We start from the raw sequence: 22,182 nt of genomic DNA, 5'->3' as shown, positions 1-22,182 counted from the left end.
TACTGTGACTAAAATGCAATTATATGTATTAAATATACGCTTTTAGGTTTACATTCATTTTCCTTGGGGGCGTGGCTCCACTTACCCCCTTCCAGAGTGTGCTTCCATCAATTTCATGCAATTATCGTTCATCCACATCGTTGATATTAGCATAAAGAGGCAGAAAAGTTCTAAAATAAGAAAAAGATAAATCGAAACATAGATGGGGTTAAGAGTTTATTGACCAAAAAATATAAAGTTCGGATGACACCGTTTACTATTAATATCCAAACAAAGCACTAAATTAGTAGAATTTTATTGCTCCACGAAATTAAATACTACATGATAATTTCCTGTGTGTACATTACACGTTTTCGAACTTTTCTAACTAATTTCGGAATGAAATATCTTAAATTCACCTTCATGAAAAAGACTCATTTACGTCTGAATCATTAATTAGTATTTATTGTCATTAGGTAACGGAAATTATATTTTGTGCCGTGAACAATGACTATAGGCCTCGTCGATGGCTTAGTGGTAACGTCGTTGCGTTGTATACCCGTAGAGGCAGGCACATAGTGGTTCGGAACCCCCGGGTTCGAATTAGGGATGGCCAAACGGAATCCGGATCCCAGAGTTCCGGATCCGGGTCCGGAAGTTTAAAATCTGAATCCGGATCCGGATCCGAGGGTTTCGTATCTCAATCCCTTTATAATATTACCACACCAAAAGGTATTATGATCTTCGATTACAAAGAAATTTTTCGTTAGTCCTACAAGAATTTTTTTCAAGTGTTGTTCCTAAAATACTTTGCTACGCATCGGCTAACACACTCGTGCACACATGTCCGATTTCCATGATACTTGGTAGGTGTGTGTATAAACGGGCCCAAATGAAGAAATACGTGTTTTTTTGTTTCAGCTAAAAAACTGTTTTAGGGGGCAACCCCCCCTCAAATGTCAATATGAGGACAAATTTAAGTGGGCCTTTGATTTATGTGTCCCCCTCCGATTTCCATGAAACTTGGCAGGTGTATAGTGGGGTCCAAAGGAAGAAATACGTGTTTTTTTTTGTTTCAGCTAAAAAACGGTTTTACAGGGCGAAACCCACTGAATTGTCAAGATGAGGACAAATTGAAGTGGGGATCTGACCCTGTGTCCCCCTCCGATTTCCATGAAACTTGGCTGGTGTGTGTATAAACGGGCCCAAATGAAGAAATACGTGTTTTTTTTTGTTTCGGCAAAAAAATTGTTCTAGGAGGCAACCTCCTCTCAAATGTCAAGATGAGGACAATGAGGACAAATTGAAGTGGGGATCTGACCCCTGTGTTCCCCTCCGATTTCCATGAAACGTGGCAGGTGTATAGAGGGGCCCGAAGGAAGAATTACGTGTTTTTTTTTTGTTTCAGCTAAAAACTGTTTCAGGGGGCAAAATCCCCTCAAATGTCAAGATGAGGACAAATTGAAGTAAGGATCTGACCCCTGTGTCCCCCTCCGATTTTCATGAAACTTGGCAGGTGTATAGAGGGGCCCAAAGGAAGAAATATGTGTTTTTTTGTTTCGGCTAAAAGACTGTTTTAGGGGGCAAAACCCGCCTCAAATGTCAAGATGAGGACAAATTGAAGTAAGGATCTGACCCCTGTGTCCCTCTCCGATTCCCATGAAATTTGACAGGTGTATAGAGAGGCCCTATGCCCCTGTTTCTTCCTATGCCATATTTACGTGGTTTCGGGGTCAGATCCCCACTTCAATTTCTCCTCATCTTGACATTTGAAGGGGGGGGGGCCTCTATACACCTGCCAAGTTTCATGGAAATCGGAGGGGGAGACTTAGACCTCCCTAGTAAGTGTATTAATTAATTACAAATCGCGCACGCGCGCGCGCGCACACACACACTATATATATATATATATATATATATATATATATATATATATATATATATATATATATGTATATATATGTATATTAGCAGGTAACAATATGTTATAAGCACATTCTTACTTTCCAAAGAAGCGCATTTGTGGGATGGCAAAACGGATCCGGATCCGAAAATTTCGGATCCAGATCCAAAAGTACCGGATCCGAAAGTACCCGATCCGGATCTGAAAGTACCGGATCCGAAAATTCTGTATCCGGATCCGAAAGTTCTGGATCCGGATCCGAAAGTACCGGATCCGGATCCGAAAAATTTTAGGATCCGGATCCTAAGGATCCGGAACCAACCGGATCCGGATTTCGGATTCGCCAGGATCCGGATCTGGCCATCCCTAGTTCGAATCCCGACCTGGGCATGGGTGTTTTGTGTGAGCGTTCGTTCATCGCTTTCGTCTAATCACCACTTATCCTCATCGTCGAGATTGACAAAAGTGGCAGAAAAGCGAAGTAAAATAAACCAAATAAATCAATCAGTCAACTGTAGGTCCAGTTGCAATTAGCATCTCTGTTCTTAAAGTTGACTTTCAAACCAAAAACTTTATAGTTCATTAGAAGCAAAGTAATACTTTTTTCGGCAATGGTGACTTTGAGGTTCAAATATCGAAATGATTTTTTTGTGTAGCGTCGTCGCTTTTCTGGCACTCATAGCTAATTGTCAGGGTGCGAAATCACTGAAAACTGGTGCGGGGGGAAAAAGTTCTTCATCTACAAACCCCGTCCCCCACAAACATATGTGTAAATTATACGATACATATATGTAATGTTATTAAAAGTAAAAATAAATGACTCAATTAAAAATATATTATTATTACTATTATTATTAATTACATAAAGAAAATTAATTTGATACTTTTATACATATCAGATATTGCAAAGCAGCTAATTAATTCCTTCACTAACCGGTTAAAGATGTTAATAAATTATGAAATAGTTCAAGTAGTTTTATTATGTGTAAGTTTTTGTTTAGTTTTTGCTTTATGATAAATCAATTAGATTTAATAGTTATTACTTTCTTGCATTCTTGATTTACTGTCATTGTACGTATTGATGTAGACTTGTTAATGATCTATCTCTTGATGCATTCAATACTCACAACTACACTAATTTGTGTGTGTTTTCGATATTATTCTTAGTAAAGTACATTCGAAATTAAAAGTAATTGCTTATCATTTTTGGTGGAGGGGATATTTGAGGCCAAGATTGTCGGTGGGGGAAAATTCCCCCCGTCCCCCCAGGATTTCGCTTCCTTTAATTGCGACGATGAGAATGAGGGATGAAATTTATGAAGGGGCACTCGCAAAGAAAATCCATCACCAGGCCAGGATTCGAAACCGGAACCTCTGACGTCGTAGTGCTGAAGTGCTAATAGCAAACGAAGAATGTTTTGACGTGATTTCGAAAGTGACAACCAAACATGCCTCTCCACCGAATTCTCCCTTGGTTCCGGTAGAAGGCGTCTATTGAAGATCCGGGGGTTAAATGAAGCTACGTAGGAAACAGATTGACGAGGTCCTTAATGAGATGTTATTGGAGGGACAGAAAGGCCAATAAGATTTCGATTAGCGGTGACCAAGTGCAACTCATAGCCTGATAATGAAGCTGTCGCAAAAACAGGTGCTGCATCCTGTTGCGAGGCTCGCTTCGTTTCCGAGGCAACGGGATGAGGCGAGACTCTATTACTATTTCCATTACTTACATCGCTTTCCCATGCATAGGCGTACACACGGGAGGTAAGGTGGCGACTTGCCTTCTAATATTTTAACTTAGAAATTTACTGTAGAAAGACTTTATCTCTGTTAATAAACATCATTATACCCTAAAATAAAAAGATGGAGCGTTTTCAAACCAATGAAAGTTCCAAGTAAAGAAGACGGGTATTATTTCTATTATTTCTTTTGTGATTGGATGTGTGAGTGCCAAATTTCAATATCGTTTTTCTTCCTTATAAGGAAAACCCCAACGATAAGACTCTATCAGTCTAAAGAGGAACAATGGTAATTATAAATACTCAAAAATGAGAAAATTCGATTAGGGGTGTTTTGAGTTGTTCAAGTTTCAAATTTGAACATCTGAACAGAGTGTTCAAAATATCAATAAGTTTCAACGTTTGATTTCATGAGATGCTACTGTCTTTCTCACTTAGAACGAGCTGAAGCACGCTTCTGTATCTTCATTTGTTCCCGAGATATAAGCAATTGAAAGTTACCTGTTTGTGAAAAATAACTTTTTGAACAACCCTCATACAATCACATTTCAGATAAATCCTTTAACACGGACGATCCGGCGCGGAGACCGCCTTTATGGCTGTGACCCTCCGTTGGCGCGTTTACCTACGAAGGAACTCGCGGTCAAACAACCAATTAGGCCCGTTGCTTGGGCAAGAAGTGGCAACAATAACCCCCCCCCCCTCCTCCTCGAAGCAACCAACAGGGAAACAGGGTTTTTATCAAAATAACCGTTCGCTGCGGTGTGAATGGACACCGATTGGCACGACGGCCGGATTCTAGTTACTGAAATCCTTGCTTTCCGTCAAGGCGTTATGTGTGTTGCCTAACCCTCCGGCGGTGAGTAGATTTTTAGCCCGAATCACACTGAACTGGAAATCGCGAAATGTGAAAAAAAGATGCAATTTTGAACATTCTGCACGTAACTACACCCCCAATGATGAAATATGCATGAGTTTTATTAGTGAAGTAATGCGAAATGTGTGGTTTTCCACGAAATGAACGCTTTTTCGCGAAATAACCGTGAAATATCATCAAATTAAGTACAAAACACGCAAAAACCGGCAATCGAGGTTGTGCGCGCAAACTGTCGATTTGTAACGAAACGTTTGCCTAAAGTTTCCTACCACTTGCAGCTGAAGAACGTTTTATCTTCGATCACATCAGGAAGACGCTGCAAATTGGGATTTCCCATGCACATAATCTCAGTTCGAAAACTTCGCTCCCTGTCAAGCTGCATTCCTTTCTTCCACCGAATGTCTACTCAACTTCCAGTTTCATTGAACTTGCTAGCTGTAGCAGCGATAAGATTAGTCTGTTCCCGCACATCAAGGGAAACAATGGTGTAATTTGTGTTCAGTCATGAATGAATTTTGTTTATCATCATGTGTTTGTGTATGTGCAGCAGTGATTATTTTATTTGTTGGACAGCAAGGATATCCTTTAAATACATACAATGAATAAATCACTTGAGATATGCAATTTAGAAATGAAGTAGTTTTGTGTTGATGTTTTCTTTTTGGTTGGACAGCTAAGTACTTGTGTATGTGTACAGTATATAAAAGCTCTTTTGTATGTTGTTTCCTCTCATAATGAAAAACTGTGTGCTAATTTTCTTTTTTTTTTCCACCGCTGGTATATACCGCTGATCTAACATTTTATTTACTGCTCTCCTCAGTTTTTATTTACCATAAATTTGTCTCCCTACCTATGGCGCTGGACTGGCTACCCATCTGCTAGTTTCCGCGTCACACGATACTTGTTACCGAACATGTCGTTATACTTTTGTTCCCATGAGGCATTGCGCAGAGCAGACAAGCTAAAAAGATGGACGAGCGATTTGAAGAACGTTATAGGAGAATCACTGCTGTATTACAAATTAAAATAGAATAGTATGGTCTAGAAAATGGCTCGAAAGAAAATATGATAATCAATGCGTAATGAGCAAGCCTTTTAACGAACTCGGGTATGCATGTTCATACATGAGATTCGCAGGATTCATTCATAGAAAAATATTTTGTTCAACACATCAAACATTTAATACACTTGTAATGATAAGGATTTTCATTATCGGTTAATCATATTTGTCAGGTACACATCTCATCGCTTTGCATAAATTCCTAAATATTAATGAACTGAAGACGAATGCACACCATCTGTTACTTTTTCTTTCATCGAGAAGCGAACATGACATACTATTACGATAAACAAGCAACACTCGGAAACCACACAGACAAAAAAACTTTCCTTTCGCAAACTCACAGATTATCTTCACATGGCCAAACGTCGCTCTGATTGGCTGTTCCACAGAATCCAGTCGAGGAAAGCAAGTAGCAATGAAAACATGGCCTATTCCTCAAAACCAGCCAAGCAGCCAGCCCGGCGGCCATGGTTTCCACCCAGCTAGCCAGTTCAGCGCCATCTAGGGGGTCCCATTTTTATTGCCTGTATGCATGAATAACACTGGTAAACTTTGTATGTCTAAGTGGATAATCTAAATCCAGAATTATAAGAAGTTGATTAGAAGAGAATCATGGAAGAGACAGAAGTATTCCATCACTAGAAAAAGATATAACAAAGTGGATATTCTTTAAAATAACTTACCTTAAAGTAAAATTGGATTGTTGCAGTTTGATATACAGTCAACGGCAAAGATAATAGTAGGCAAATTGTCCATTGCTATTTTCGTTGTTTTTAATTCTGCATTCTGCGTTGTTTTAAAGAATGGAATTCTGGAGATGCAATTCAGACTACTATTACTGCTGTTGTGTTGGGTGTATCAGTGACATAAGAATAGTTTTGAATCTACGGCAATACAGTACATTCATAAACAGAATCGTTACTTATTTGTGAACATTAATATTACCTTCAGAATTATTTGAAAAGTTTCGCCACTTGTCTTAGGTATTGGGGCCAGCACCCCCCAGTAACCCGACCACGACGCCGGCTCTCTCCAGTCTCGTTCGGCCTGCCGTGTTTATCGGCCAATTCCGTATTCCGTTCCTCGCCGGCCAGATTATTGGAGATCTGGCCTCTGATTGGCGGGAAATGAGACCGGATTTCCCATGGGGCACCCTAACCGCTTCCGCTTGCATCTCGCATTCCCTGATCCCGGGAAACGCCAGGGAGCTTGAGGGTAACGGGAGGGAGAGGGGGATTAAAACCTTCCCAGGGTCCGTTCAGAAATCGTGAACTTGAGGGAAACAATCGGGAGCGTCCCCCACCCACTGAATCAATTAACTGGACTTTACGATTTGACGGAAATAAAATTAGCGGCTCCGCAAATTTACCAAGTATACGGATGAAGGGTTGCCAGTGGCATGAAATTGATCGTGGAAAACTTGTGGAGTTGTTATCATTAGAGTTTTCACCAAAAAATACTTAAAATGGACAGAAACAAGAATGAATAAACATACGAATGGGATCAACTGTACGATCAAGGAACAAGATAGGTAGATAAAGGTGAGCAATGCAACAAATAAAAGCATATGAACTCCTTCATAATATATTATGTAGTACGCACTGTTTCTGTACTGTACGAATTATGTAGCTACCGTTTCGAATGCAATTAATACAGACCGGATTTTAAAGGGAAGTCCTTTTTTATTTTTCAACACAGAGCATGGAATAAATAACAACAGTGTTTCGATAATTACCACCAACAAGATTACATGGTTTTGACTTCCCATTTTTTCCTTTTTCAGCCCAGATTCTCTGCCTTGAAAACTAACATTACAGCATTGGAGTTTGCACCACTGATTATGTTTTGGTTGAAAAATTATTTTCAGCATATAAGATGATCTTCACAGACAAAATTGCGGAGTTTGACTGTGGATAACATGAAAAAAGATTGTTGCTTAACTATACGGCGAAGAGTGGATTTTAATAGTAAATTTCCAAGGGAAAGTTCTGCCATCGCCGTAGGGTTAGGCAACACACATAACGTTATGCAAGAAGTGCGTATGTCAGGATATAGGTGTCCCATTTTCATTGCGGGTGACTATACCTAATCAGCACTTTCCAGGAGGAAATTTGAACTATTTTAGGGTTTTTCGAAACGGTTTTCGGAATCTAAAACCACACATTTTAGAACATAAAAATCAGAGTTATAATGCCTCTCCGATGGCCCAGTGGTACCGTCGTCGCCTTGTTATCAAAGGGTCCAGGGTTCGATACCCGGAGGAGGCACATAGTGGTTCGGATCCCACTTTAAACTGTAGGTCCAGTCCCGATTAGCCTATCTGTGCATAAAATTGTCTTAAAACACCAAATCAAATGAATGATTGAGTTATGATATATTTTTTTCTTTCGGCACCTGGCAACCCTGTCGGTCAGCAGGTGAAGATAAAGAACTTTTAGGGTCAAAGGACGGAAGCTTCGGGTCAAGCCCGGAAAATTCCTGGGTCAGTTAGTGGCTTCGGCCGTGAAATGTAGCTCGCGAGGGGGGGAAATGCCGACCTCTGTATGGCCAGGCACGAAACGGACTTTTAGAATCCCGGCGAGTTTTATGACCCCCAGCCTCCCCCTTCCCCCCCCCGGTGGCAGCGATAAGTACGCGTTTATGCTGCAAATATAGGGTGCGAATGTCTCTCTCTTTTCTCCTCGTCTCGATAAGCGAGTCGCGAGGGTGGGGGAGATCGATTCGATTCGAGAGAAAAGGAGGGAAAAAATAGCAGGAAGGAAATAAATTGAGTCCGAGAAGAGGAAAACAAAATAACTATCACGGTGCGATAAGGGCGGGTGCCGACTTAATTAGGATGGACGGGGCGAAATCGGAAAGGGATTGTGGGTAAACGGAGACGAGGACAAGAAGGCAAAAGGAAGAAATCGAACGGGGTGGAATGAACAACCGACACGAGTTTTGCCGAACGTCTGCGAAGCGCATTTCGCCCGCCATCTCGCGTTGCATTCGGAAGCTTCCTGGAAAATTGTCTGAAGTCTCTGCAAAGGCGTTATTTTACTCGTCTCTGTCTTCGCAGACATTGCAAGACCAGGCAAACAGCAAGGGGTGGCCTGTTACATGGTTCAATATTACAGTAATTGTAAAAATTAAACAGTTAAGTAGTCACAACAATAATTTTTCAGAAATCTGCTAAAATCAGATTTTTGTTTCTCAGTGTGAAGCACAGGTTCCTTATATATCACAATATAAATATTATTACAATTAATTTATATTTTCGTATTATTATCTAAGAGCAATAATAAGAACATGCTGAAGATAGAAAAAAATATGGGAGACTAATGAAAGTTTCTAAATTATTGTTTCATTTCATTTCCGACAGCCACTGGTGCGACGTTCTACATTTAATTATAAAACTGGGTTTATTCATTATCAAATTATTATATTACCTATCAAAGTGGCCATTTTAAATCATATCTAATAACATCCTCATTACTACAAAGCTACCAAATTTATTTTATCGAAAAGTTTCTTATTTTTATTGGAGAGTTCAATTGAAGGGGGGAAAAAACAGGAAAGAGGTGTTCACATATCGGATATCCTATATATAGCACCCTTGTGTTTACACACACTGCCTATTCATTGTACATGAAACACCATGACACACAAACGTAGTACATAGAACTCCTAAACCAAGAAAAACCTAAAACACACATTTCACACTTTACGTTGTTACATTTAAAGTACCAAACTCTTACTACCCTTATCAGCAGTGGCGAGGATTGGGTTCAAAAATGGCGGGGGGCAACTGCTCCCCCCTAATCAGTCAGAAATGCAGGCAAAAAAAAGGGGGGACTGCAAAAACTCCGAACTAGGAAATCAAATATTTTTGGACAAGGAAACTACAGTAACACCAAGTCGACTCACACAAAGACTAACGCTATGGTGACGTAAGGCGTAGCTATTCTTTACACTTGAGTGCAACACTTGCTTGGCAAGAAACAGTGCTATCCGATAATCGAGGTCGTTACCCTACTAACCCTCCCCCTCACTTGTTTTCAGTTTACTGCAACAAACGTTTCCAACTCAGATCATTTTGAAACGCGCGGTGCGTGTGTGTGCATGATATCACAGTGCTTCGAAATAACTTATTGTAATTTTCACCCCCCTGAAAATATCACGGCCATAGTTGCTCCGGTACAATATCCTCGACAATACATGACTAGATTTACATTGACAAGCAAGAGTTTGTACTCACCCTGTTCCTCTTCGTGGAGGTCCTCCAGGGGGATGTCGCCCTGCCCCGTGACGCTGTGCCTCAGGTGAGCCAGGTGGATGGAGAGGAAGCGGCCCGCCCTGGCCCCTGCGCGCTCCTCGAACTCCGGCCTCCCGAGCTCGCACAGCTCCGCCCCTGTCTCCGGGAACTTCTCCGCGTCCAGAGGTTCCAGCTTGAACTTCTTCTGGGCCCATCCCAGCCACGACTTCACGTGGGCCTTCGTCCATTCTATGGGATCTGGAAGGAACGTTGCAACACGTCACTAAGAATGAGCACAATACTACTATAGATCAGTGGTTCTAAACCTTTTTCAATCCGGGACCCACCTTGAAGGATATTACACTTCATGGGAGCCACAAGCATGGGCGCCGGCAGAATTACTTGTGCGGGTGTCCACCCAGTTTATACCTAAATCATATTTTTGCTAACATCGAGTACTTTAAGAATTCCTCTTTTACACTTACTATCTTTGAGGGGCGGTGGTTACCTGTGCTAACCACATATTCAAACAGTAACGGTTTTCTTCCTGCGCGGTGGTTATCAACGCTGACCACATATATAGTTCCTCAAATCAACACTATAGCCTGACAAGTTAAGTCCCGATATGCGCAGATCGCTGCGGAGCACTTCGTATTACGTCATCCTCCCCACCACTCTTCTACTCACTGGTCTGGCGTTGAGAGTACCAGTGGTGCCAACTCAGCAAAATCAAGCTAAAACAAATATGACAAACAATTTTCACTGTTTAGCGTGACGGTGTATGCAGGCTCCTATTATATCAGTGGTTCATTTTATTTAATCCGGCCTTTGAAAATGCGTGCGGTGCGCCGATCGTAAACTGTAGTATTACGCACGTGCGTTAAGGTTTATAACGAAGATAAACTACAGGGCGAATGACTTCATTTTCTGAATGCGACGTCGAGCAGTAGCCTGTTTTTTTTTTTTTTTAATTTTCTTTTTTCTTTTAACCGAGTGGGGTGGTGGATCGTTTGTTTATCGTACAACAATCACCACGAGAAGGCAATCTGATAACACGCTTGCCTGTGTTCTTTTCTAAAGCATTGAAATGTTCATGCTCTTTACTCTTGGCTGCAAGAGTCTTACTTTGAAAGAGACGGACTTATGGACAAGCGTGTAGATGAACTGATAGACTTGGTGAAGTCGATTCAGACACGGACACAGATTCATCGTTAGACACAGACTCGGATGAGTGGGAGACTGAAACTGAAGGAGGAGAACTGGAAAACATTTAGAAGGTGAGCTCAGTTCTATCGTTTATATATTTTTCATTTTTCTATCGTTTTATTTCATAGATTTCTTATGCTGGTAAGAAATATCCCTAATATAACTTAATTCATTTAAGGTTTAAAGGGAAAATATCAAAATGTATTTAGAATTTAGCGCAATCAATAGGTAGCGTAGGTGACGGGATACTAATTCATGCCTTTCACATTCAAATTTCGTTGAAAATTCTCAGAGGATTCAGCCCCCTCCAGTTTGTAACACTGCGAACGAACGTCGCCGCAGACAATGGAGTGGGGAAATGTGATGTGAGGTGCGCAAACAATGGATTGCAGCGTCTTGTTTTTAAACTTGTCAAGTTATAGGTGGTAGGTGTTTATAGAGTGTGTCCGTAAAATAATTGTGGGGTTTTAAACAGTCATAGTTTTGGGACAAAGCATGGTAGAAAGATGAACGATACGTGAAAACAAAATGTATGCGAAAGCTTACGCGCTGACACCTACAGGCGTGAGTGGTAGCGCATGCGCATTGAGTTTCAAGTGAATATGTGGTGCGCTATTGGACGAGACAGAGTTATTGGCCCCTTCTTTTCTGCTGAACAAACAATAACGAGGACCACCTTCCTGGATATATTACAAGGGTATGTAGTGCCCCAAATACCAGAGAATTCCATTTTCCAGTTAGATGGTGCTCCTCCACATTTTTCCACAATCGTGCGGGATTTTCTTAACGAAACATTTCCTCAGCGATGGGTCGGACGCGGAGGGTGGATTGCCTGGCCCCCACGGTCTCCAGACCTTACACCCATGGATTTCTATTTGTGGGGTTATGTCAAAACACAAGTGTTTTCCTGTCAAGTTCGAAATCTAGACCATTTAAAAGCAAGGATCACTGAAGCTGTTTCGTCTATCACGCCGGATGTTCTCTGCCGTGTATGGGAAGAGACTGAATATCGTCTTGACGTCTGCAGAGCAACTAAGGGTTGACACATCGAAGTCTACTGCACAGGTAAGAAACTTGGAGAGTTTCTCTTTGCTTTGACGTATCGTTCATCTCTCTACCATGCTTTGTTCCAAAACTATGACTGTTTAAAACCCCACCATTATTTTACGGACACACTGTGTACCTGGCTGTTTCGTTTGAGCTTGGGGAGCGTAACTCATTTCTTACACACTTTAGCGCTTGAAATCAAGATGTGTGGTTATGTGTTCGATTCTCTTTCGCTTTTTGTGAAAATAAGTCTCACCTCGAAGTGATCGTGGACATTTTATAAGTAATTGAGCTGTACTTCTCACATGTAAGTGTTTGTGATTTGACTTCAGTATGTGTCCTGACTAATTACTTGTAAAATTTGTGGTTTGTGTCACTAACCACCGCGCACAGGCAACCGTGTGATCTTGTCAACTGTCACTGAGAACTCTGTGCAATGATCGTCTAAAAAGGAGACATTGGGTGTGACCGCAAGAGCAAAAAGTGGTGGCAGAGGCTGTTCTTCCATTTCCTAGATCTCCGTGTGGTGAATGCTTTTATAATTGACATGGAGATGGACATGAACACCTAACAAACAAGGACTTATGTAGAAGAGTGTACAAAGGACTGATCTTCAATGTTATTGTAAATTATGCCATTGGAGACAGTTTGAAAGGTTTGAAGAGAAATAGTGTTGAAAATAAGTAATCACAAACCAAAAGTACAAGAAAATAAGATTGGAGGGAAATGCACACCAAACAGTGTATAGAACTTCAAGAGCCTACAATGTTATTCTGCCTTAGGAAGAGCAAAAATTGCTTTCAGATGTTTTACTCAAAGTAATGTGTCACAAAAGAAGCAATAAAGCAAATAAAAAGAATATAATTTAAGATAAAATTATTTTTATAAATTACATATCATTCTTCACCAAAGAACTTAAATGTGTGTATTACGTGGGCGGTGGTCAGCATAGGTAACCACATTGTAATTGTTAATAACTATGATAATAATAAAAATAAAGAAAAAGTCCAAGGGCAACATTTAATTATCTCCCCAATATCTTTCATGCAATCAATGTTGCAAATGAATATTTTGAAAGAAAATGTTCCTGCCCCTTAAAGAGTTAAACAAATTATACATACTTCGTTCTAGAAAAGTAAATACGTAACGAACTCATTGCTGCGACCGAAACGAAAACGACAGATATCCTATTCCCTTGAGTTAAACATCAGAGAAATGTCGGTAACAAGCATGGGTAGATTTTGAATAATAGAAATATAGAGTTTAGAATACGTAAACACGGGTTGAATTTAAATTGTTAAAACAATATTTCTTAGTATTTTTTCTAGTAATGTTTTAAGACACAGTAAATACATTTTCGAGCCCTACCCACGAAACGCCCCCTCGGGACCCAGCAGTCAGGTCGCGTCCCATAGGTTGAGAAACGATGCACTTGAAATTTGACCAACCATCTAAAATAGCCTCCCCCCCAAAAAAAGTTTCAATATTGCCCGTTTCCTCCGCAGGAATATGAGAGTGGGCACTTAATCACATGCATAACATCAACAATGATCAATAATTTAAAATGAAATAATAATAATCAGGGGTTAAAACTACATGACGCCTGACAATTTTAACCTGATGCCCCAATTTTTAAATTCAGTTCTAAAAAGAAAGTTTAATATTTCGAGTTCCCTAACGGAAATTTCCATTATCTAAAAAAACAAAAAAAACAAAAAAAAAAAAAAAACACGAGTAAAGTATATGTTGTTTTACTGTTTCTGTGTTCTCTGCATTACACGTACCAGAGGGCTTCCCCCGATGGCGCAGTGGTAGCGTCGTCGCCTTGTAAGCAAGGGTTCCCGGGTTCGATACCCGGTGGAGGCACAAGTGGTTCGGATCCCACTTTAAAATGTAGGTGCAGTCACGATTAGACTTACTGTGCATAAAGTGGACATAAGAAGAAAAAAAAAACAAATCAATCAACATGTATCAGAATAACAAATATACCATTATATATTTTTGCACTGTTGCAAGTCAGTTTTAAAATCTGCAGCGATATAATGGAGTCGCCCACATATTACAATGTATTGCATAGTTAGTTATTCATGCAATTACCAGTTGCAACTTCTTTAGGAAGGCCATTCCAGTGCAAGAATTAATTACTCTTAATCCAATCTTGTATTAATTAAGAAATTAAATGTTTAAATCACATTTCATAGCGTATGTTAGTGGGATTCATGGCTTTCTTAGCTGTATTTGAAAAACGAATAACTGGCTTGTGAGAAAAAGGGGAAGCCGCCTGGATAATATTAGTTTTCTCTAATATCGTTAATAACACCCTGTGGCCGAGTGGTTAGCACATCGCGCTGCGACGCTAAGGCTCCCGGGTTCGAATCCCGGTCGGGCTTGGTTGTTTGTGAATGTCCTTTCATCAATTTCATAATTTCATCACTCATCCCCATCTTCGAAAATTAGCCAAGAGGCACAAAACGCGAAGTAAAATAAACTAAATCAAATCCAAATCGTTAATAACAGTTATAGCTGACCTATGTGGCGTAATAGTCAGCGGAATGTGCAACGAAAGCATAAGTCCCACGTTCGAACCGTGGATAAGCACAGATGTATATGTTTTCCGATTCCTAATTTCATCATTCATTTCAACGTCACGATTAGCTCAATATGTAGAAAAGCAACGCAAAATAATCGAAATAGTAAAAATTCAATGATATCAGTTGCCAATTATAATTATTCTTCTCATTAATACAATTTTCCATAACCTACTTGCAGGCACGTAACCAGGGGAGGGTTCAGGGGGCTTGCTACAAATATCTAATTTAAATTACACTAAAGCATAGTGGTAATTAATTTTACTTCCTTACAGAAATTGAATATCTTTCATAATAAGTTGTAATGTACTGACAAATTCATCAGGACTTTTACTACCCGACTATTCCCCTTTAGATGGCAGCTGCTGATAAGAGATCAGCCCCCCCCCCCCCCCAACCTTTGGAATAAAATTCTGACTACGTGCCTGCGTACTTCATACACCAGATGAGTTCGTATCTGCGAACGGTTTCTCTTTAGTATGTTGAAATATCAAATCATGAATACTCTGAAATACAAAATTATTCTCATATTTTGTTACAGTTCTGTTCTTGGTCTCTTTCGTCTCCTCTTCATCCTGGTTCTCAATCTCTTTCTGTTTCTTTCTTCCTCTTCCTGTGTTCATTACCCTCTTACATTTTCTTTCTTTTTCCTTTCTCTGTTTCTATATATCTCTCTTTGCACCTCTTTCACTATCTCTCTTTCTTGCCGATTCCTATCTCTTCTGTTTCCCTTCTGTCTGTGCCTTTCTTCTGCCTATCTCTCTCTCTCTTTCGTTCGCTCTGACATTTCTTTCTCTCTCCGTGTTCTCCCCTCATCTCTCTCTTTGCACCAGTTTCTCCCCCACTCTATCTCCCTTTCTTCCCCAAACTAGTTCTTGTCTCTAGTTTCCTTCATTTCCTTTTTCACGCTCGTTCTTGCTCGTCTACGACTTTCACTTTGTTTGTCTACCTTTTTCTGTCCATTTGCCTTTTTTGCTCTTTCCACTATTTGCCCGCTTGTTTCTCTCCCTCTTTCTGTCCCATTCTTCGCGTTTGTCTCTCTCTTTCTCTTGTTGACTTTTCAGCTGACAAGTGAGAACATTTGACGAACGATAGTTTTATTAAAAAGTGAGCTTGGAATTCGAGATACTAGTTGAACTTTCATTGATACCGAAAATTGATACCGCTTGTTTCCAATTTACATTATGCTTTCATATTATTATACCGGGTGTCCCAGAAGTCTTGCTCTGATTAAAAACTTTATTCATATCCGCTATATGGAAGGTAGAGATGTGAAAGTGGTGCCAAAATGTTGGAAAACTAACCAAGTTTTTTTGTTGCAAAGTTTGAGTAACGTGGTTGTATTGTAGCAGTGTCAGTGCCCAGGAAACCGGAAATGTTCACAAATCAGGAAAAAGTTCAGCATGTCCTCTGGTATCACGAGACCCGGTCACCAATAACAGTGCAGAGGAACTTTCAAATGTATAGAATTCTTTCGTCTAGAATATCTGCCATCAATAAGTTGGTATTAAAAAAGTGGAATTTATCTTCATTCCCAAATCCTGTCAAGTCCAAGAAACATTATATGGAAATATGCCACCCGATGTCAAGAGCATTAATTCCGGATTCCTTGGCACTGACACTGCTACACTACAGCCACTTACTGAAACCTGCAACAAAAAAAACTTGGTTAGTTTTCCAACATTTTGGCACCACTTTCACATCTCTACATTGCATATAGCGGATATGAATAAAGTTTGTAATCAGGGAAAGACTTCCGGGACACCCGGTATTATTATTATAAATCTACCAGCTGCGATCGCTACAAACAGCAAGGCTAGAAACCCTTAGATTAAGGGTTTAAAAAAAAGTGGACTAGCCAAGATGATGGGAATAAGTAAGAGTGAAAATGCGAGGAAAACAAAGCTTTCCTCCTTATTACTTCCTTTTTTATTTCTTCTGAGTTCCCCTTCTTTTCGTGCTTACTTTCTCCCTTTACAATTTCATTTTCTAGCATTTCCTTCCCATTTTGTCTCCATTTCTTCTTTATCCTCTCTAGATTTTGCTTTCTCTCACCCTTCTACCCTTTCTATATTTCTCTTCGTCTCTCTTTTCTTGATGTCTCTTTTCCTCCCTTTCTCTGTCACACTTTTTTATTTAACTTTCTCTGTTGTTTCTTTATTTCCATCTCTGTCCTCACTCTGCCTATTCTTCGCTTCTTCTATTTCTCTTCCTTTCTTTATCTCTCTTTTACTCTCTTCCTCTGTCACGCTTTCTTTATTAATCTTCCTCTCTCTGTCTCTTCTTTCTTTATTTACCTTGTTTCCTCTCTCTGCCTGTTCCTCGTTTCTTTTCTCTCTCTTGGGGTGCAAGGGGCGACCCAAAAGTCAACCTCTCTTTCTTCCAGGCCAACGAGGCCCTAGCGTCCGGACCTACGGGCAGTATAATCCTCCGTAGGACTGCGTTGTCCTTGTGTGTGCCGAGTGTCCCTTTGCAGCCTCAGCTTTCACTAGGTACCGGTAAGGGGATTTTAGACCTTACAGACAGTATTTTTACATCGTCTTAAACAATCAATGAATGAATTAGATTTCAAAATTGAATAAGGAAGTTTTAAATAGATATACTTTCGTTTCTTTTCAGAGGTCTGGCCTCAACTGTTGTAGTTGAGAAGCATATCCCGTATTGTGTGACGGGCAAATGTAGCATAGGTGCTGAAGTGCCCTTAATCAGTCAATCAAATTTATTTCTCTTCCTTTCACCCCCTCCCTCTGCTTGCTTTTCAATTTTCTCTCTCTCTCTTGCTTCTTTTTTTATCTTCTCTCTCATTTCTTTCTTGAGTTGGTGTTTTAAGTCCACTTTATGCACAGTAAGGCTAATCGGGACTGGACCTACAGTTTAAAGTGGGATCCGAACCATTTGTGCCTCCACCGGGTATCGAACCCGGGACCCCTTGATTACAAGGCATTGACGCTTCCACTGCACCATGGGGGAGGCCCTCTCATTTCTTTCTCTTTATATATATATATAGCTATATATATATATATATATATATATATATATATATATATATATATATATATATATATATATATATATATATATATATATATATCTGGCCCAAGGACAAAATTTTTCGATTTCCATTCACTTCAGCCTCCCTTTGGCAAATTTACTGCGGCTGCCAGTGGTTGAACTTTGATGATCAAGCACTTCTTAACCAGTTTGTCAGAAACGTTTGCTTTAAGCCCAAGACAATTTAATCGGGATCCATAACCAGAGTTTGCAACATTGGCATGTATTTATACTCGATCGTGCCCACGTATCATGCGATCCAGATATGATAATTGTTACCGAGAATTGTGGAAATCGGGTTAAGGCACGAGGAAATAACGGTATCTTCTCATAGGCACGCTGCTCACCTTATTTCAAAACATGCAGGGGCGCACTCAAAAGAAAGGGGGGGGGTCAGATCCTTCTTTCTTGAGATTTCACTTTCTTGAAGAAAATAGGGTAATTCATTCGCTCCTTTTTCCTATTCATAATTACATGAAGGATTTTATTTTATATTACCTTTAAAAAATCTTAGTGCGCCTGTGGCTTTACGATTCAAAACTCTACTTCAGCTTTGGTAAGGGGGAGGTTACAAGGGTACCTTATACCACCCAAATTTTGGGGAGGGAAAACAGAACATTTAAATCCTTTGATCCGAATTGTTCCCCTTGCAGCCCCCTATCAAAAAGAATCAAAAGAATATATATATATATATATATACTCATAGTCAAACACACGCAAAAATTCATTTTACACACACACACACACACACACACACACACACGTGGAGGTGAACTTTGGACCCCCTCAAATCAAAAACGTTCCTGCACCAAGATCGCTATAATCTGTTATGTAAAGATTACACGGTTGTGAGATTTTCCAACAATGACCGTACCAAACAACTTGAATAAGTGAATGTGTCATCTTCACTCGCAGTAAAGAGCAAGTCCGGTTCTCTTTCCTTTCACATAAATATACGTATGAATTTAGAATTTAACTGCACTGAAGCAGAGGTTGTCCAATCCTGTTCGTTACCAACAAAATGAATTAGGAAACAAGCAAATAAGTTCATCCCAAATTGCTTCCAACAAGTTAATGTTGAGATAGACCAGAAGGAAATTGGAAAATATAGTGGAGTGTGTATGTTACTGTTGCAAGACACCTTCGTGTTTAGGAAAGAGTTTTTAGCAAGTTCCTGCATTCAACAGAACTTACAGACACAAACTAATTTTGTTTTACAATGCTGTACTATTCCGAAACGTTAGAATATAGTCAATATATCATAAAATATCAACAAGAGTTTATGAAGTTATAGGAATAATCATATCTTAAGCTCCACTACTGTATGAAAATTAAATTAATAATTCTAGAAAGATGCTTTATATTTGAAAATGCAATTGCATTGAGTTAGAGACTTGTAGAAACGACAGTTTACACTTCAAATTCAAAGATTTAAAAGAATTTGCTTCGACTCTTCCATCTAGTAGGAAAAACTGAAAAGTATTTAAAATCTTGAACCTAGATTTGAATAAATATACATACAATTTTTAAGTTTCAGGATTTGTGAAAAGAATGAGTTGTTACTCGCAATTATCTTTTCTACAACCCAGTTGTTCGGATGCGGCTTCATTTAAACATCAAGTAATATGAACGAGTGACTAATTCATAATTTTATTTCAGTAGCAGTCAACGAAACGGCCAAAAACATCTAACTTAACGCACTTGCAAATTAAATAGATGTTTTATGTTCGACCAATAGGTAGTGATAATTGTTTCAACATCTACTCTGTAAAGATGAGGTAACATTTTAAAAAGATTCACTTGTGTATTTTATTTTGATATAAAAATAAACAAAACGAGTTATTCGGTAGGATGACTTCTGTAAAATCTTCATGAATTCACCTAGGTCTTAATTACATCAATTAGTAAGGTACGTATATGCGAGCAAAATCTTAATGCTTTATAATGCAATTCTCAAAACATATTACTAAGTTCTTGATTGAAAAGTGACATTTAGGAGTAACGCAATTTGTCCTTCCATCTATAGTGCTGCCACGTCACTCGAGTGTTTCACAGTTCTTTCTCTTCTTCTTCTTTTTTTTTTTGAACATGATGACGTTTTGCAAACTTTGTTTTCATAAAGATCATGTGGCTCTTTATTTTATTTATAGTAGTTTGCTTCCTCAATTGGGAATTATTATCTGTTCTGTATAATTAAAAAGAGTTTCATTATAAAAATATGTAAACACAGTTCTCACCCTCAAAAAGGAATAGACATTTCAAACAATTCAAATTACTTTTATAGTTTGGTCTACAAATTATACTTGTTCTTATGGCTAAAATATCCAACTGCTTATTGCTAAGAGTATAATTATTGATTTAATTTAGTGTATAATGTAGGTATACCTGTAATAATTATCTATTATTATATAGATGTGTATATATATATATATATATATATATATATATACACAGTATATATATATGTGTGTATCTCTGCCGAACTTAAGGAACTTTCAGGCTAGAGTGTGCCTTGCCCTCCCACCAGTCGGTGATGATTACAACAAATACAAATCTTAAGTAGACAGACGCTATTTTCTGAGAACATGCTCATTGTTATCATAACAATGATCATTAAATGCTTCAAATTCTGTAAATAATATCAATACAACTTACACTCCAAGGAATAATTGTAAGTACTTCCCACAAAAATATATATACTGCTGGACAATGAAAACCGGACACTTTAATATTTGACATCTGAATTGCAATAACAGCTCGCAGGTATATTCCAGAATGTTCGGCAGATCATGTAGTACCATATGCACCATTCATAGGCTCGGACTTTGTTTATGCATTCGTACTTAATTCAGTTTCTGCAACATTTAGTTAGCCCTTGTACCAGAGCTTTTATCGACCCATTGCGTTATCACAAAAAATGCAAGTGTCCGGTTTTTTTTGTCCAGCAGTATATAATGATTGTAGTTCTATTAAACACACCTTAGAGCATCCAAGACAGAAAAATGTATCAGCATTTGTAATATTTATCAGATTAATCTGAAGTTTGTGAATCACATAAACGGGTTTAAGTTATTATTATTATGCTTATTTCATTATTATTGTGCTGTGTTGCTATTAGTGTAAATCTTAAGAATATTTTATGCATGAAGAGTATGGGTGTAAATATACTGACTTGATGCAGTGTACAGCGTGATCGAATATAAAATAAATAAAGAACATGATAAGCACGGACTTTACGGGGACAAGCTACTACCTACCCGAAATTGCTCACCCCAATATTTGCGTGAAGTGATAACATTTTACAATGTTGTTCACATGCATGGTATCACATAAATATATGAGATTGATATAATACAAGATTTACATGAAGCGAAAATTATAATTATGGGTATCGGAAACTGAGATAAGTGAAATATGATAAGTGAGAAGTGGTTAGTTACGGCATAACATTTATTTCTAACTGTTCACTTAAGATGTCAGTCTTTTGCCTATGATAAAGAGTGTAAAGTATGGGTGATGTGCTAGTTACTGAAAAGTCTATTGTTACTTAAATAAATCACGATCAACAAAGTTCCAATTAAAATGTACAAGCTAATGGATTTTCAAAACGAATAATGTAACAAAACTTTAAAAAATTGAAATTGTGCCATCACAATTCTTTACATTTAGAACTGAAATAGAGGCAACATATTTCTCTGCAAAGTCATTCATTAATACAAAATGTTTTGACATTGTGTTGTTCACATATACAACGTCGATTAGAAGTCTATCAGTACTATAGATTCATTAGATGATATAGGTACCGTCCGAACATTGCAAAGATGTATTTGAAGTATTCACTATACTGTGCATAGATGGCGTTGTAATTGAATGTGAGATTGGGGGGAAAGGGGGAGGAAATGTAACATTAGGATGGCGACACCACGTTACAATAACCAATACCACTCGAGTTCGAGGAAAAGCTTACCTGAAGGCACCAAAACTAGATCATCATCCTCATTATCATCGGTCGCAGTTACCGATTCCTCGTCGGGGTGTGACGTGCCGGGACAACCCTCGTCGGAGAGTTGGCTCCGTGCCTGTCGAGCGTCTGTTTCGCCGGAAACTTGCTGATCGCACGACTCACCACTATCCGACCGTCTTTCACAGGCATCCGCGACGTCGCCATGTTGATAATCGGGCAATTCCATTCTTCCATACTGTCCGGCGTCATCGTCGTCGACACCAAGAAGAAAACTACACAAAATAGACGGCAAGTCCTCAGGTACGACCGCAGCAGGTCTCGACACGAATGAGTCGCTACACTCACTGGTAGATGGCGCGGAATGTAGTTGGCTAATCTTGACGGTTGATTCAGGGAACTCGGTATTATGACTAAGTTCACGGCTGGCGGCCGTTTCCAGGTATTCGGTGACTCCACCGCTGGTCTCCGCTGCCGAACAAGACGCCCCTTCATCTTCTCGCACGTCCATTACGGCTTTACCCATTTCCTGTT

General features: G+C 39.2%; 1 protein-coding gene across 1 annotated transcript in view; it reads right to left on the bottom strand.

Annotated features, from left to right (window-relative positions):
• The window catches only part of LOC145999852 (DNA-binding protein D-ETS-6-like), a 62,878-nt gene extending 40,897 nt beyond the window's left edge, over window positions 1-21,981 (bottom strand). Inside the window, exons 1-2 of the mRNA XM_083137121.1 lie at window positions 21,655-21,981; window positions 9,799-10,053 (exon numbers count right to left, since the gene is read on the bottom strand). Coding sequence (XP_082993247.1) covers window positions 9,799-10,053; window positions 21,655-21,877 — 478 coding nt within the window. The 5' untranslated portion in view covers window positions 21,878-21,981. The remainder of the gene's footprint in view (window positions 1-9,798; window positions 10,054-21,654) is intronic.
• Between the last annotated feature and the right edge of the window lie 201 nt (window positions 21,982-22,182).

Source organism: Lepisma saccharinum, chromosome 16, assembly GCF_977018435.1.
Source record: "Lepisma saccharinum chromosome 16, izLepSacc3.1, whole genome shotgun sequence".
Lineage (NCBI taxonomy): Eukaryota > Metazoa > Arthropoda > Insecta > Zygentoma > Lepismatidae > Lepisma > Lepisma saccharinum.
The sequence above is the reverse complement of the archived record's forward strand: the minus strand, read 5'-3'. Positions and strand labels throughout refer to the sequence as shown.